Source organism: Protopterus annectens, chromosome 15.part0 (assembly GCF_019279795.1).
Source record: "Protopterus annectens isolate FY-2018-M chromosome 15.part0, PAN1.0, whole genome shotgun sequence".
NCBI lineage: Eukaryota > Metazoa > Chordata > Ceratodontiformes > Protopteridae > Protopterus > Protopterus annectens.
Genome location: NC_056749.1, coordinates 467,504,931 through 467,518,134, shown reverse-complemented (window position 1 = coordinate 467,518,134; position 13,204 = coordinate 467,504,931). Strand labels below are relative to the sequence as shown.

The 13,204-nt window shown below is 38.8% G+C and overlaps 1 protein-coding gene across 1 annotated transcript in view; it reads right to left on the bottom strand.

Annotated features, from left to right (window-relative positions):
- Positions 1–6,610: 6,610 nt before the first annotated feature.
- Positions 6,611–13,204, bottom strand: part of GUCY2F (guanylate cyclase 2F, retinal) — a 571,373-nt gene continuing 564,779 nt past the window's right edge. The window contains exons 17-18 of the mRNA XM_044057284.1: positions 6,785–6,870; positions 6,611–6,695 (exon numbers count right to left, since the gene is read on the bottom strand). Coding sequence (XP_043913219.1) covers positions 6,611–6,695; positions 6,785–6,870 — 171 coding nt within the window. The remainder of the gene's footprint in view (positions 6,696–6,784; positions 6,871–13,204) is intronic.

The following is a 13,204-nucleotide window of genomic DNA, read 5'->3' as shown; positions in this document are numbered from 1 at the left end:
TTACTGAATATTGTTGTCATTCTAAAAATGTGATTACAGGCAGGAGCCAACAAACGTTACTTGCAGATAACATGATGTCTGATGCTAAAAATCTGAAAAATATCTTCTTTGTGAAAACTGCCCCAGAACTTAACTAGTTTCAAAGTTTTTGTACAGACATTTTATTTGGGGTCATCTCCGGAAAGTAGTTATGGTCAATTTTTAGATTCACAGAGGTCTTCCCAAATCTCCATACTCAAAATTACTAAATCATTCTAAGGAGAACAAATTGCACTGGCAAAAAAGGGTATCATCATTACAATTACTGTATTAATAACTACAACCTCTTAACAAAGACACAAACACATACTCACACAGGCACACACACAGAGTCATTTTTATTGATACAGCTTTACCATCTCTAGTTAACTTATATTTTTCCTGATAACTGTAGGATTCTGTAACATGAACAGCTGGATTTCAGGTCAGAATATATCGCTGCATTATTTTCTTCAGGTAAACTGTATAGAATAATCCAATAATACAGCAGCTTAATTCTATGTGATATGGAACTCTGCAAAAAGTGCATTAAGCTGTGGAATTCTGGGCTTTCCGCAATAAAGTCAAAAATAATATAACAGTTCTTGAAGTAAGCTAGTTAGTGAAGAAAACCTGATGTAGACTAAAGTGTTAAATCTAAAAGTGAATGTATACAGTAAAGAAACTGGCATTAAGTAGTCTTTTCCTAGTAATTCAGATTATGCTGTCCACTATTTCAGAAAAGCACTGCATTCTTTCTATGTGGAGAGGCACTAATTTAGAGCAGTGAGTATACTGTCAAACAATCCAATTAATAACTCATGCACAGACAGCAGAGATAACTCAAACCACGGAGGATTATTAGTGCCTGACTATGGCTAATCTTTTAACAGTCTGAAGAAGGGTAACCATTTAAAGTGTTGGGGCCTGCTAGAGCAAGTCCTGAAATACTCTTCACTGGGTTTTTGGTCTTTTGACAATTAACATTTCAACTGCCAATATCTCAACAGGGAGCCCTAAAGAAGTCTAGGTCCTACTGACTTTAAGAAAAAAAGGCTTACTGTTTCTTTTTATAACAAACCCTTGAGGTTTTATGCGACCACTTGCTTTATTGACCTTATGCCCATGGTATCCTTTCTTGGCTTTTCTAATTTCTTCATACATCTGTATATAACAATATGCTGCTATCCCTACAGCATAAGCTGTCTCAGTCATTATGGCTACATCTTACCCACAAACTTTTGTTAAGTATGATTCCACTTTTCCATCCATGTTATGACATTGTTAACTGCTTCTTGAACTAAATGTTATAGCTTATTCTTACATTGGTAAATAAGTGTGTGTGTGTGTGGGTGTGTGTGTATGTGTATGTGTGTGTGTGTGTGTGTGTGTGTGTGTGTGTGCGTGTGTGTGTGTGTGTGTGTGTGTGTGTGTCTATATATATATATATATATATATATATATATATGGTTCTACCTGACATAATCGAAACCACACAACACCGACAACCACATCACCGACACCACATATTCGACAGTCCATAAACACGAAACCACACATAACCGACAACGAAATAACCGACGGTACACAAACACGAAACCCCATACACTGCACACACCACAATAACAATTGAAAACAAAACACATCCCCATTCCACAAACCACACACACAACACAAGCACACCAAAATCCTTACAAGCCCACACTAAACCTTACCCTAACCCTAAGGTCCGTCACTATCGCACACTTACCTACCCGCTCCCTAACCCTAACTCACTTAACCCGCCCTTATCGCTTCCTAACCCTAACTCACTTAACCCACCCCTATCGCTTCCTAACCCTAACTCACTTAACCCACCCCTATCGCTCCCTAACCCTAACTCACTTAACCCACCCCTATCGCTCCCTAACCCTAACTCACTTAACCCACCCCTATCCCCACAGACCGTCAATCTCCACACTTACCTGCCTCGCACCCTAACGTCCGTCACTACCGCATACTCACACAGCCTTTCCCCATGTCGGCATCCTCGGCGTTGGTGTTGTCATCCGTCGTGTCGGTCTTCTACATTGTCGATGTTCTGCCACTCGGGATTCGCGTCGGTCTTCTTCACTTTCGATCTTCTGGAGCTCCGGATTCCGATGTCGGTCTTCTGCGCTGTCGACGAAGTCAGGTAGAACCATATATATATATATGTATATGGGTCTATGTTCATTAACCAAAAGACAACTTACCCGAATCTGTTTCCACCGAGACAACTTCAGTGATACCTTAAAGCCACCAGAGTAAAATAATAAAACGCACAAAAATGAAACCCACCCAAGTGGGGGGTTGCTCCCATACCCCCTAACTAAATATGCCAACTCCGAGATTGCACTACCTAGTGTAAAAGGGCAAAGTTCACTCTGATGGCCAAGTGGTTCGTTTCCTGTTGAAAGAACTTCGATGCTTCCTGGTTTTGGAATTTTAAGGTTTCGTTGAAGTTGTCTCGGTGAAATGGAATTCGGGTAAGTGGTCTTTCAGTTAATGAAAGTAGACCCATACATACACACACACGCACACACACACACACACACACACACACACACACACACACACACACACACACACACACACACACACACACACACATACACACACACACATATATATATATATGTTTTTTAGACTATCCTCATATCTTTAAATATGTTTTGTTCATTTCTTATGTGATCTTATTCATTCATGCCTGCAAATGGTCTATTGAGATAAGTGCATTACCCCAGTAAACAAGTATGTATAAATAAATAAATGCATTTGTATGAATTGCTGAAGTACTCAACCTCTAAGGATTATCATTTCCCCTTTTGGTAGGTAACCCAAAATATATACTATATCACTTTCAAAACCAATCCTCACTCAGTAAACACATCACATTCAAACAAATTACAGAAGTATCTTAATAAACTGTACAAACTGGCAAGACTAAACTAAGAAATTATATTAACATATAAAACGTAGAATAGCAACAAAGCATTTGGTTATATCAAAAATGTAAAGGGGAAACACTGAAGGTGACAGACTTCCAATAAATAATCCAGTGATAACTGATATTTAATAGCAGGTATTCTGGAAGAAGAATTTTCTACTAAGTTCAGAAAATCTAAGGTTATATGTATGATACCCTTGACCATAAAGGATGAACCCTCAGCCAATCATATTAAATGATAGCCATTGCATTAAATGAAAGTTAAGAACGACATCTCTGTCATGACCAAACAATACATTTGTCAGTTTCCTAAATGCTATAGTGAATAACACAATAAAACCCTGTCATGTTTTTGCTGATGCCTTTATTAGACCTGGACATATTCTGGAGGTATGGCATCAGCTGTAGTGGATCCCATACATAACGGAGGTACTGCAAAAGATCCGAGCAATTACAGACCCATCAGCCTCACTTTTGTTCTTTGTAAATTTATAGGGTGGGCAAATAACATAGCTTATCCTAAAATCTATTTTAACCTTACATTAATAAACAACATGTCATACATGGACACACTCAAAGCCCTGTCACTTTTTTCTCTATCCAACAAACTGCTAAGTGGTGACCAGTGACTGGCATACAAGACATCCTCTGACCAATTAGTGATGGATTTACTGCACATTAGCAAATCAAATAGCATCAGAAATACTCAGTCTTGGGATCTAACCCTCTTCTGCAACATCAACGGAATGGTTGGAGATGGATATATCTCACTGAGGATAATGTTGCTGTGAGTCCCCATCCTCATAAAACAAAGTTCATCCTTGTAAATTTTCAAGTGCAACTTAAGATCTATGGATGGGAAACAGATAATTTACCCCAGGATCGGCCCCTGTACTACTAATGAACATAGGTATTTTCTAAATGCTTAATCCCATGCATGGGTCCCCTCAAATTATCTATGGTATGGGCCCAGTTATTATCATTAGGGGTAATATATAATTATCAACCATGGGATGGGTAAGACTAATCTATAACCAAAATGGATGGGCTATTTCAAGCTCCAAAATAGAAACTGACTAGCCTTAAAATTACACAAAAGGGCAGCTAGCCTAGTGCTTACCTGTGAACCTGTAAATATGAAGCAATTTTTTTTGTTAAATATTCTTGCTACTTAATCTGGTGGCATCTTTTAAATAAATAATATTGGCAGTGGACAAGCAACTGACAACAGAATCTGTATATTTAGATCTTCCAAAAGCATTTGGCACTAAAGTTCTACAAGGCATTATAGATAAATTAATTCTGCTCAGTGTTAGCACTTGTTTAGTTCTGTAGCTAAATAACTGGCTGAAAGGTTTAACTGAAAAGGCAACAATATTTATCTAGACCCTCAGAGATGTCCATTGGAGTCTCTCATGATTTAGTGTTGTGTTTCTACTTCATAACTAATGTGATAAACTGAGGCAGACAAAATATGAAGACAGATGCAAACTAAACAGTATAATGTCAAGAGTACACTAATATTTCACAATGGTTTCAATAAAATGAGTACCTGGTACAAAAAAAAAAGAAAAAGAAAAAGACAACACTAGTTTTGTTGTAGATGTCAGTAAATGTAGTATTGTCAAAATTTCCATACGACAAACTATGTAACTTAACAGCAAGGAATGGAATGATTTCAGAACCGAGTGCCACCCAAGAATAAACTTCATTAAAGTAATATTGTTAAGCTCTTCATATGATGAAGTCCAAAAAAAACAAAGGACGAAAGAGTTTAACCATATTACTTTAATAAAGTTTATTCTTGGGTAGCACTCAGCTCTGAAGTCTTTCCATTCCTTGTTGTTAGTTACATAGTATTGTCAAAATCATGAAAAAGTTATAAAGTCACTGCAAAATTATTGGGGAGACTTTATAAGTAGACATTGGCACTGAAAACCTAGGAATCGATATAAACTGAAAATTAAAGTTTGATTGGTGTGTTATAACCAAAGTCTGAAAGGTTTTCCCAACACCCTCACACTCAAAGGTGTAACCTGTAGATTGGGGAAACACTATCATTCTCTCCTTATATACTTATCTATCAGGCCAGTTATAGAATATAATGCTATATTATGCAGCCTTTGAATGAGCCAGATGTTTCAGTCTGAGGAATTCAGTGTGTATTAACAAACAAAATACAGGGTCTAGAAAATGTGATCTACAGTATTAGACTCTAGGAATTATATTTGTTCTCTGCATCTCACAGAGTGTTTAGAAGAGGGCTGTGTTTACTTTCTTAGGTTCATATGAAGTTACTAGGCAGTCGAGAGGACCAATGAGAAGCCTAGCCCATGTTACCAATTGTCCCTAAGTACTGTCTGGTTAAGTGTCTTGCTCAAGTTCAAACAGCAGGCAAATGATGCAAAAAGCAACACCTAACCCAATTCTGTTTGAAGATTTGTACCCAGAACATGCAGCAAGTGGAGCCAACACAAACCCAACAATTTATTGCCTAAATGAACATAAATTACAGAAAAAAATGACAGATTTATTGCAAAGTAGCAACCATAATTTTCAAATACCTTACTGTTTACAGTAACATTAAGCATTACTAGCCCAGTGGTGTAGAGGGATAAAGCCCTGGCTATTATCCAGATGATTGATGTTTGATTAGCAGCTCAGGTGACAGATGGTGGTATCAAGATGGATAGACAGTCCCAATCCTAACAGGAGAGGTGATGGAGGTGGGTTCCTGGCCAGCTTTGTCTGCCATTCCAGTGGTGTGAGTCAAGGGTCTCACAAACTAACAGAAGCCCAAGCTGGTCTCAAAGGAGCATGTACAGTGGCTGACCAACTTGGTGACAGTATCTCCAATACCTTGCATGTGAGAGAGTGCCCATACATGGTCTGGTGGAGCATTAGAGAGTCCCTGCAGTCACACACGTGTACATCACCAATGGTGGGGATAGGGTTACTGCTGTAACAGAAAAAGTTTCACAACTGCCAGGATTCCAGCAAGAGAAAAGTCATCCCCTATTGTCTGTCCAGATAATGGCCACCCATACAGGCTCTTACCCTGGTGGGTCTGTAGGATGATCCCACACAGCTAGGGAATGAGTGGACCCATGGATGAATGGGGAATTTTGAAGGTGTGTGCGCTGAGGGAAGAAAAAGATAAAAGTTGCAAAGAAAAGAAACAAAGTTAAGCGTCTCACTTATACTATTAAAAACAACATTGATGAGTATTTGGGCAAAAAAGGTACTATCACAGAATAACAGTAATCAAGCAATTAAAGACCAACATATGTTATAAGCTTGACAACAAAACTTATGAAACTATCTTTTTTTCTTGTATACTGATATACTTTGAGGTCAGGGATTTATTTAGTCCTGTATGAACTTTCAGCTGGCAGGCTGTTTTCTAAAGCATTTTTTGTAATCTTTACTTGGATAGCGAAAATTTGTATACTACATAAAAATCAGTTTGCTTTTGTCATCTTTTGTTCACTGTACACATTGCCTTTATTTATTAATAGTGCTGTCGTAATTCTACATGGTGGAGAACTGAAACAGATGAGTAGGGAGGTAGTCTGAAGCAATACTTAACATGTAATGTTATACATTTTCATGCATAACATTACCTCATTTCTTCTTTGAAAGCTGTTTTTCTGCTTTTCTTCTTTTGAAAGCGGCTATCTCTTCTGGCTGCAAACCATGAGCCATTTGCCTGTGAATGATATTAAAACAGTGACATAAAAACAAAATTCAGTTTACATAATTGGGAGCAGTGCCCAGTGATACAATTGGCATGCTTACCCTGACTTGATCTCTGGTGGTATGGGAAGTGGTTTCATAAAACCTTCTTTTCCAACCAGCCAGTATGTCTCTTCAACTCCTTTACCCTTGTTAAAAGAGAAATGAACAGTAGTAAAAAAAAAAAACATAAAAATGACAGAAAAACTTATTCATAATCCAACAGAATTAGAGCTGCAAAAGGTAAATGTGAGCCTCATTAGAAAAAAATGCAAACAGTGAAAAGAGAGAACACTGTTCAGTTATCATATTTTACTCAAGTGGTTACAAAAAGAAATGTTATACATTATATTTATAACAACACAGGTTATATTGCATGGTTTAGTATTTTACTGGTCTAAATAATGGCTAGTTTAGAAATACTGGTGGTGGTGTTATGCCTCTTGTGAGGTGCCTGTTTTATTGAAGTAAATCTCTTCAAGCCCAGCCTTGGAACCACAAAAGTGATTTTACCTGTTTAGATGTTTTTGATTTAGTGTAGCAATCTGGACAATCCTGCCTTAATCAATTTATTACAGAGCCCCTAAAAATTGTTAATTCAGTTGGATTTTTTCCATTTATTTGGGTCGTTATTCCTAAATTTTTCTAATCTGAGCTCTACAATATGAGTTTTGTTTTATTCCCATGGCCCCCCATAATACATAAATGCCTATAAAGTATACAACTGTCGGTATCTAAAATTAAATACGTATGTCAGTATTTGAGTATATGGTTTTCAAATATAATTACTAAGAAGAAAACCAAGTTAACCCCAAAGAGTTCACTCTTTTGAAAAGCACAAAAAAAGGTTATCAATTTCTTCATTTAAACTTGCTCAACTTCATCAGGCAAAGCAAAAATGTTTCTGAATTTCTTACCAATTCAGTCAACTCACATGACCTAAAATATCAGTTAAAAACAAGTCATAAGAAAATAGTAAATACTGAGACACACCGTGATGCATTATAATAATATTATATCTAGTTGACATTGTAGACTTATTATTTATATGCACTTGTAAATTTAAGAAAGCAAAAATTAATAGAATGAGTAGACCCAGGTAGTGGTGGAAACAGTTGTTAATAATGTTGTTTAATATATTCAGGAAAGCCATACTATGTACATTGTGTTTTTCTCCATTTAAATTTCTTTGCAATGTGTCTTATATAATGTTCTAATAGAATTACACTTGAGAATTTTATCATTCTGTTGGTGCAATCCAGTGTCCTTGTTTTAGTCATGGAATATTCAGATATAGGCTCATAGGTGTTTACTAGGCTAATGACCACTTTTTAATTCTAGCCATGCATCCCAAATCTCTGACAAGTTCTGATACTCTTGATAAGTGTAAGCATGGGCATGGGAGAAAAAACATTTACAGGTTACCTGTGTCCATTAGAGACATAGCTACCAAACCAGGGATGAATTTCCGATTTCCCATCCAGCTGTCCAGGTTAAACTTAAATCGAGTTAGGGAGGAACACTTCTTCACATGGATGGGGAGCTTGTTCCATAGATGGGGTAGTCTCTGGGATACATACCTATCTCTCCAGCAGGTCCTATTTATATCACAGGCAATGTTTAAGTCTTTAAAATGGGTAATTCTGGTGCTGTTTGTTTTATGGATATGCAGGAGATCCATCAGAGTTGGTTCTGACAATGCCTTGTATGCCGGGCATAAATCTCCCCTCAAAAGCCTGTAGGAGACAGAATACAGGGATATGACTTTGAGGCGGTCTGCATAGGACATATTACTTATGCTCTATATTCTTTTAGTGAGGAACCTCTGTGGACATTCCAGTTGTTGGATATGCCTGGTTAGATACATACCAAATGGGACATTGTACTCAATGATAGGTCTGATGAATGCCAACTAGAGTGGAACAATGACTTGCTTGGACTTAGATGCCATAACTTTGTTTATAAGTTGCGCAATATAGAATGATTTCCTCACCACTGTAGACACGTGATGATCAAAAGCTAGATTACTATCTGTGTGTGTTCCTAAGTCCCTGACTACTGGGTCCACTCTAAGGGGTGGCTTGTCAATATGATAGTTACCAGAGATGGATGACTTCCCAAACGATACTATTATGCATTTTAGTTCATGGCTCAGACAGCAGTTGTTTACCTGTGTCAACCCCTCCTGGAGAACATTTGTGGCAGTGGGAGATTCAATGACGCTCCTAATTTGCAATCGTCTGTAAATTTAGTCAACCAGAGACCACTGACATTGGCTTTGACTTCTGAGAAGTAAATGCCAAAAAGGAGCAGTCCAAGGACTGATCCCCGAGGGACTCCACTTGTGACTGGCTTCTTTGTAAAGGTGGACTCCCCAATTCTAACTTCCTGGGTCCTGTCTATGAATCAGTTTGCTATCCACTGGATGACATAAGGATTTGTACCTAACCTCTTGAGTTTGTCAACAATGCCTGAGTGGGGTATTGTGTCAAATGCATTGGCCAGGTCAAGGTAAGCAGTGTGAATAATTTTGCCCTCATCCATTGCTTTGGTGACTTTCTCAAAGAAGTCCACCAGATTGAGTAGGCATGATCTGCCCTTGACAAAACCAAACTGGGTTGGGTCCAGTGTCTGGAGGTTTACTATATTTCTATTGATCATTCCATGATTCTTTCCATGGCTTTACAAATAACACTAGTGAGACTTATGGGTCTGTAGTTTCCAGGGTCTGTAGATGGCCCACCTTTGTGCAGAGTGATGGCTGTTACCTTTCTTCATTCATGAGGCACAAAGCCTGTTTGGAGGCTACAGCTAAATAGTAATTCCAGAGGCCCTGATAGGTCATGTTTCTTGCTATTTAGAAGGCATCCTGGGATATTGTCTGGGCCCATTGATACAGTATTCTTGGTCTTAGAGAGAGCATTAAGGACATGTTCCCTAGTGATAGCAGGAGGAGTTATATTTGATGATATTTCCTGAGGGAAGGTTGATGGGGAGAGAGGAGAAAAGTTGGAGCTGAATTTATCAGCCAGGAGGTTTGTTATATCTTCTGGCTCAGTATAAGTGGCTCCATTTACAATGAGCTCTGCACACAATTGTGTATTGCCTTTAAGGTTGTGGACATAGCTAAAGAATGCTTTGTGGTTGCCCGTGGCCTGGGAGGCCAAACTTGCCTCAAATTTGGCTTTGGTAGACTTTGTCCTCTGAGTTGTTTGTTTAGGTTGATGAGAGTGTTTTTATCCTGCTGGGTGCTGCACCTCCTATTTTTTGCCATGATTTTCTTCCTCCTGTTATACAGACGACTGCTTTTGTGATTCCACTAGGGTTGTTTATTTTTTTGAGTTAGATCTGTATTTCTTCCTGGTGGGTACAGCTGCCTCTCTGCAGCTATTAACATGCTTGTACATGTTTCTGTGAACAGTTCTGCATAGGCAGCAGTGTTCACAGGGTTTAATGAAAGCTTGAAATTTTGCCAGGTTCTCACTTAATAGCAGGTGGTTAGCCTTAGTATAGTTCCTGAATATTCCAGGTTTAGCTGGGGGGTCCAGGTTTTATTTTTAGTTCAAAGGAGACCATTTTGTGGTCTGACCTTACCATAGAAAACATTACACTGGGGGTGTGCAGCACTCTCTCATATTAGTGAGGACCAGCTCCAGTACGGTTGCACCCCTTATTGATGTATTGACTATCTGCTCCAGGGAGTTTGTATTTACAAAATCCAGGAATCTCTGTGCCTCTGCGTTTGGTGTCGTATAGGATTCCCAGTTAATAGTGGGGTAATTAAAGTCACCCATGCATATAGTATTGGGTTTGGATTGGCTATTGTTTCTAATAAGTTTAAATACATGGTATGGGTTTCCTGGGTCATAGAGGGGGACCTATAGCTTGCAAGGAAGTGGTATTGGATTTTACCTGTGGTAATTTAAATATGGAGCAGCTCAGGTGCATTGTCCTGTTTGACCAGCCTTGAAGTATATTTATTTTTTATTTAAATAGAGACACCTCCACTTTTAGTTCCTGTCTGTGAAGTAGCTGGCCTAAATGTGTGGAAGGCATTATAACCTTGCACTGTTGGTGTACTCTCTGCGGCTTTAAACCATGTCTCAGTGACCACACACACAACAGCATTCTCTAGGGTAAAGAGAGTTTTTAGGGAGTAGAGTTTTTGTTTAGATTCCTAGCATTGAGCAGTAATACCTTTAGATTTTCTTGGTTTTGATTTGCTATGTCAGACGTACTTTCAGTTTGGCATTGACTAAAAAAAGCACTATGGGGAAGACAGTGTTTTAGCTAATATTCAAAAGCCTAGAGGGGAGAGGTGCAGACCATCTCTGGCAAAGCACATGGTCTGTTGACCATCTCCTTCCATGCTGACAAATATTACACCCCTTTAGAATGAAACCAGAAACTAAAAAGAACCACACAATAGCCCACTAGAATCCAGTCTCAAATACAAAAATGGCCACACAATAAAGCCTGAAGGTTGCTCACTTTATTTTCCACACCAGAAACTAAGCCAATTATTAAAGTCAACCATCTTTTGTTCGTATTGTGGCATCATTCTTGGAGAAGGTAAAATGCTACTTAATGCTATGCTTATACCAGCCTGAGACACACATTCTGAGAGTTCCATGATGCCTCTCTTCATATAGTACATCTCAGGTCATCTACTCCCACATGGACTATGACTGAGTCATATTGGCAATTGTGGTCCAGTGACCTTAGTGCGTGTGTAATGTGGTGGATCCTAGCACCTGATAAGCAACTGAGCGTAACTTTCTCCTTACGCAGTGTGGTGAAAGGGGCATCATTGTGTCTCACAATGGAGTCTCCAATGACTAGAATGTTGGATTGTGTGGTGCCTTGCCTTATGGGCTTAGAGGTAGAGGCTCTGTGAGATGCAACTCTATGTGTTGATGTGGGTGTTGTTTTGAAAAAGCGCAGCTGGGGCTGCTGAGGGTATTTGTTATGCGTACTTCATCTAGGAGGTCTTTGTGGTTTAGGAAGGTTACATGTAAGTACCTCAGCATATGTGGGTCTATATTTCTACTTTGAATTGTGTGTGCTGGGTACAGACTTATTGACATTAGGAGTACTTTGCCCCCAGTGACATGGTGTAAAATAATCTCCCACATACCCTATTAGTTTGAGAATTAACTGTTTGTCAGTAAACATGAGGCAATTTCTACATTGCCTCAGGATGCCCATATCCCCCAAGCTGGTAACGGAGACAGTAGGAAAGTTCATATCCATGGCAGCAGAACCTTTTTTATTGATTAGCCAGTTGGAGTGAGAATATCAATCACTGTCAGGAGTATCCAGTTTGCAACTATGTGAACAGTGCTTGTCACTGCAACTTAGTTGTTCTGTGTGCATCTAGATATTGGAGAAATTTCAATTGTGTTTTTACAGGAAAATAATGTCACTCAAGGTGTCTGAGTCTGTACACAGCACTGCCAAACACTTGAGGGGAAACTAATACATAGACCCTGAAAATTTAAGGATGAAGTATTTAGCCAGATATTCTGAAGTTAGGAACAAATCAAGCAGTACTTACTGAAAACAAATAATTAGTTTGTCGAGAATGATGAAAAGAGAGGAGTCTCATGAATGGCTACTACTAGTGCTGGTCTCACCACAGCTTCACTCTGTTGGGATACAGTGCTCCTTTGCTTCTTCTCTCACCAGAAGCAAAATGTTACCACTAATCTCAAGAAGAGAGGCAGGCCAAAGCCTGTTTGGTGATCCACAGTTTTGTCCAGATGATGCAAGAGTCTGTAGGCTTGTAGCATTTTTTTGGTAGATGTCTCAAATAGCAACCTGACCAATCAGCTACTTTAAGCACAGACACTCACTCTCCAACCAAAAAGAGTCATGAATCAATGCACTCTGCTCCTACTCTCACCAAGATAAGAATATAAGCAGAAATTCCAAGCTGTCATCTATACAGCAGTGATTTGGCTTTCTGGTGATCAGCAGTTGCCAGGAAATAATGTCACTGTACTCCTTCTCTCAACAGGAGAAAACAGAAGCACTAATCCCAAGATGACTACTGAGAGGCAGAATGGGCTCTACAGTAAATTGGCGGTCTTGCAATAAATGCTTAAACGTAAAATGAAAAAAAAATGGTATATCCTAAACACTGCAGTGTGCACTAATCAGTAAGATATGAAAAAGGATTACTTAAGTTTTAGCTGTCTAAAAAGTTAAGTTTTAGTGGAGAGCCACTATTTTTAAAAGACCAAGTTAGACTGAAAGGGAGTGGGCACTTTTGTATTCTCGTGTTATGGAATACAGTAAGATGGCCAATAAGTTTAAATAGTTGAAGGAGAGTGATTTCACAAAATGATAATCTTGTGCTTACTCACACCAGCCAGTGAAAAGAGAGAAGGAACGTGATATATGGTCAAATTAACATGAGGGACAGTCAACTAGAAAGACAGAGATGTTTAAGAACACAACATTAACAGGGTGGCAGGGTGG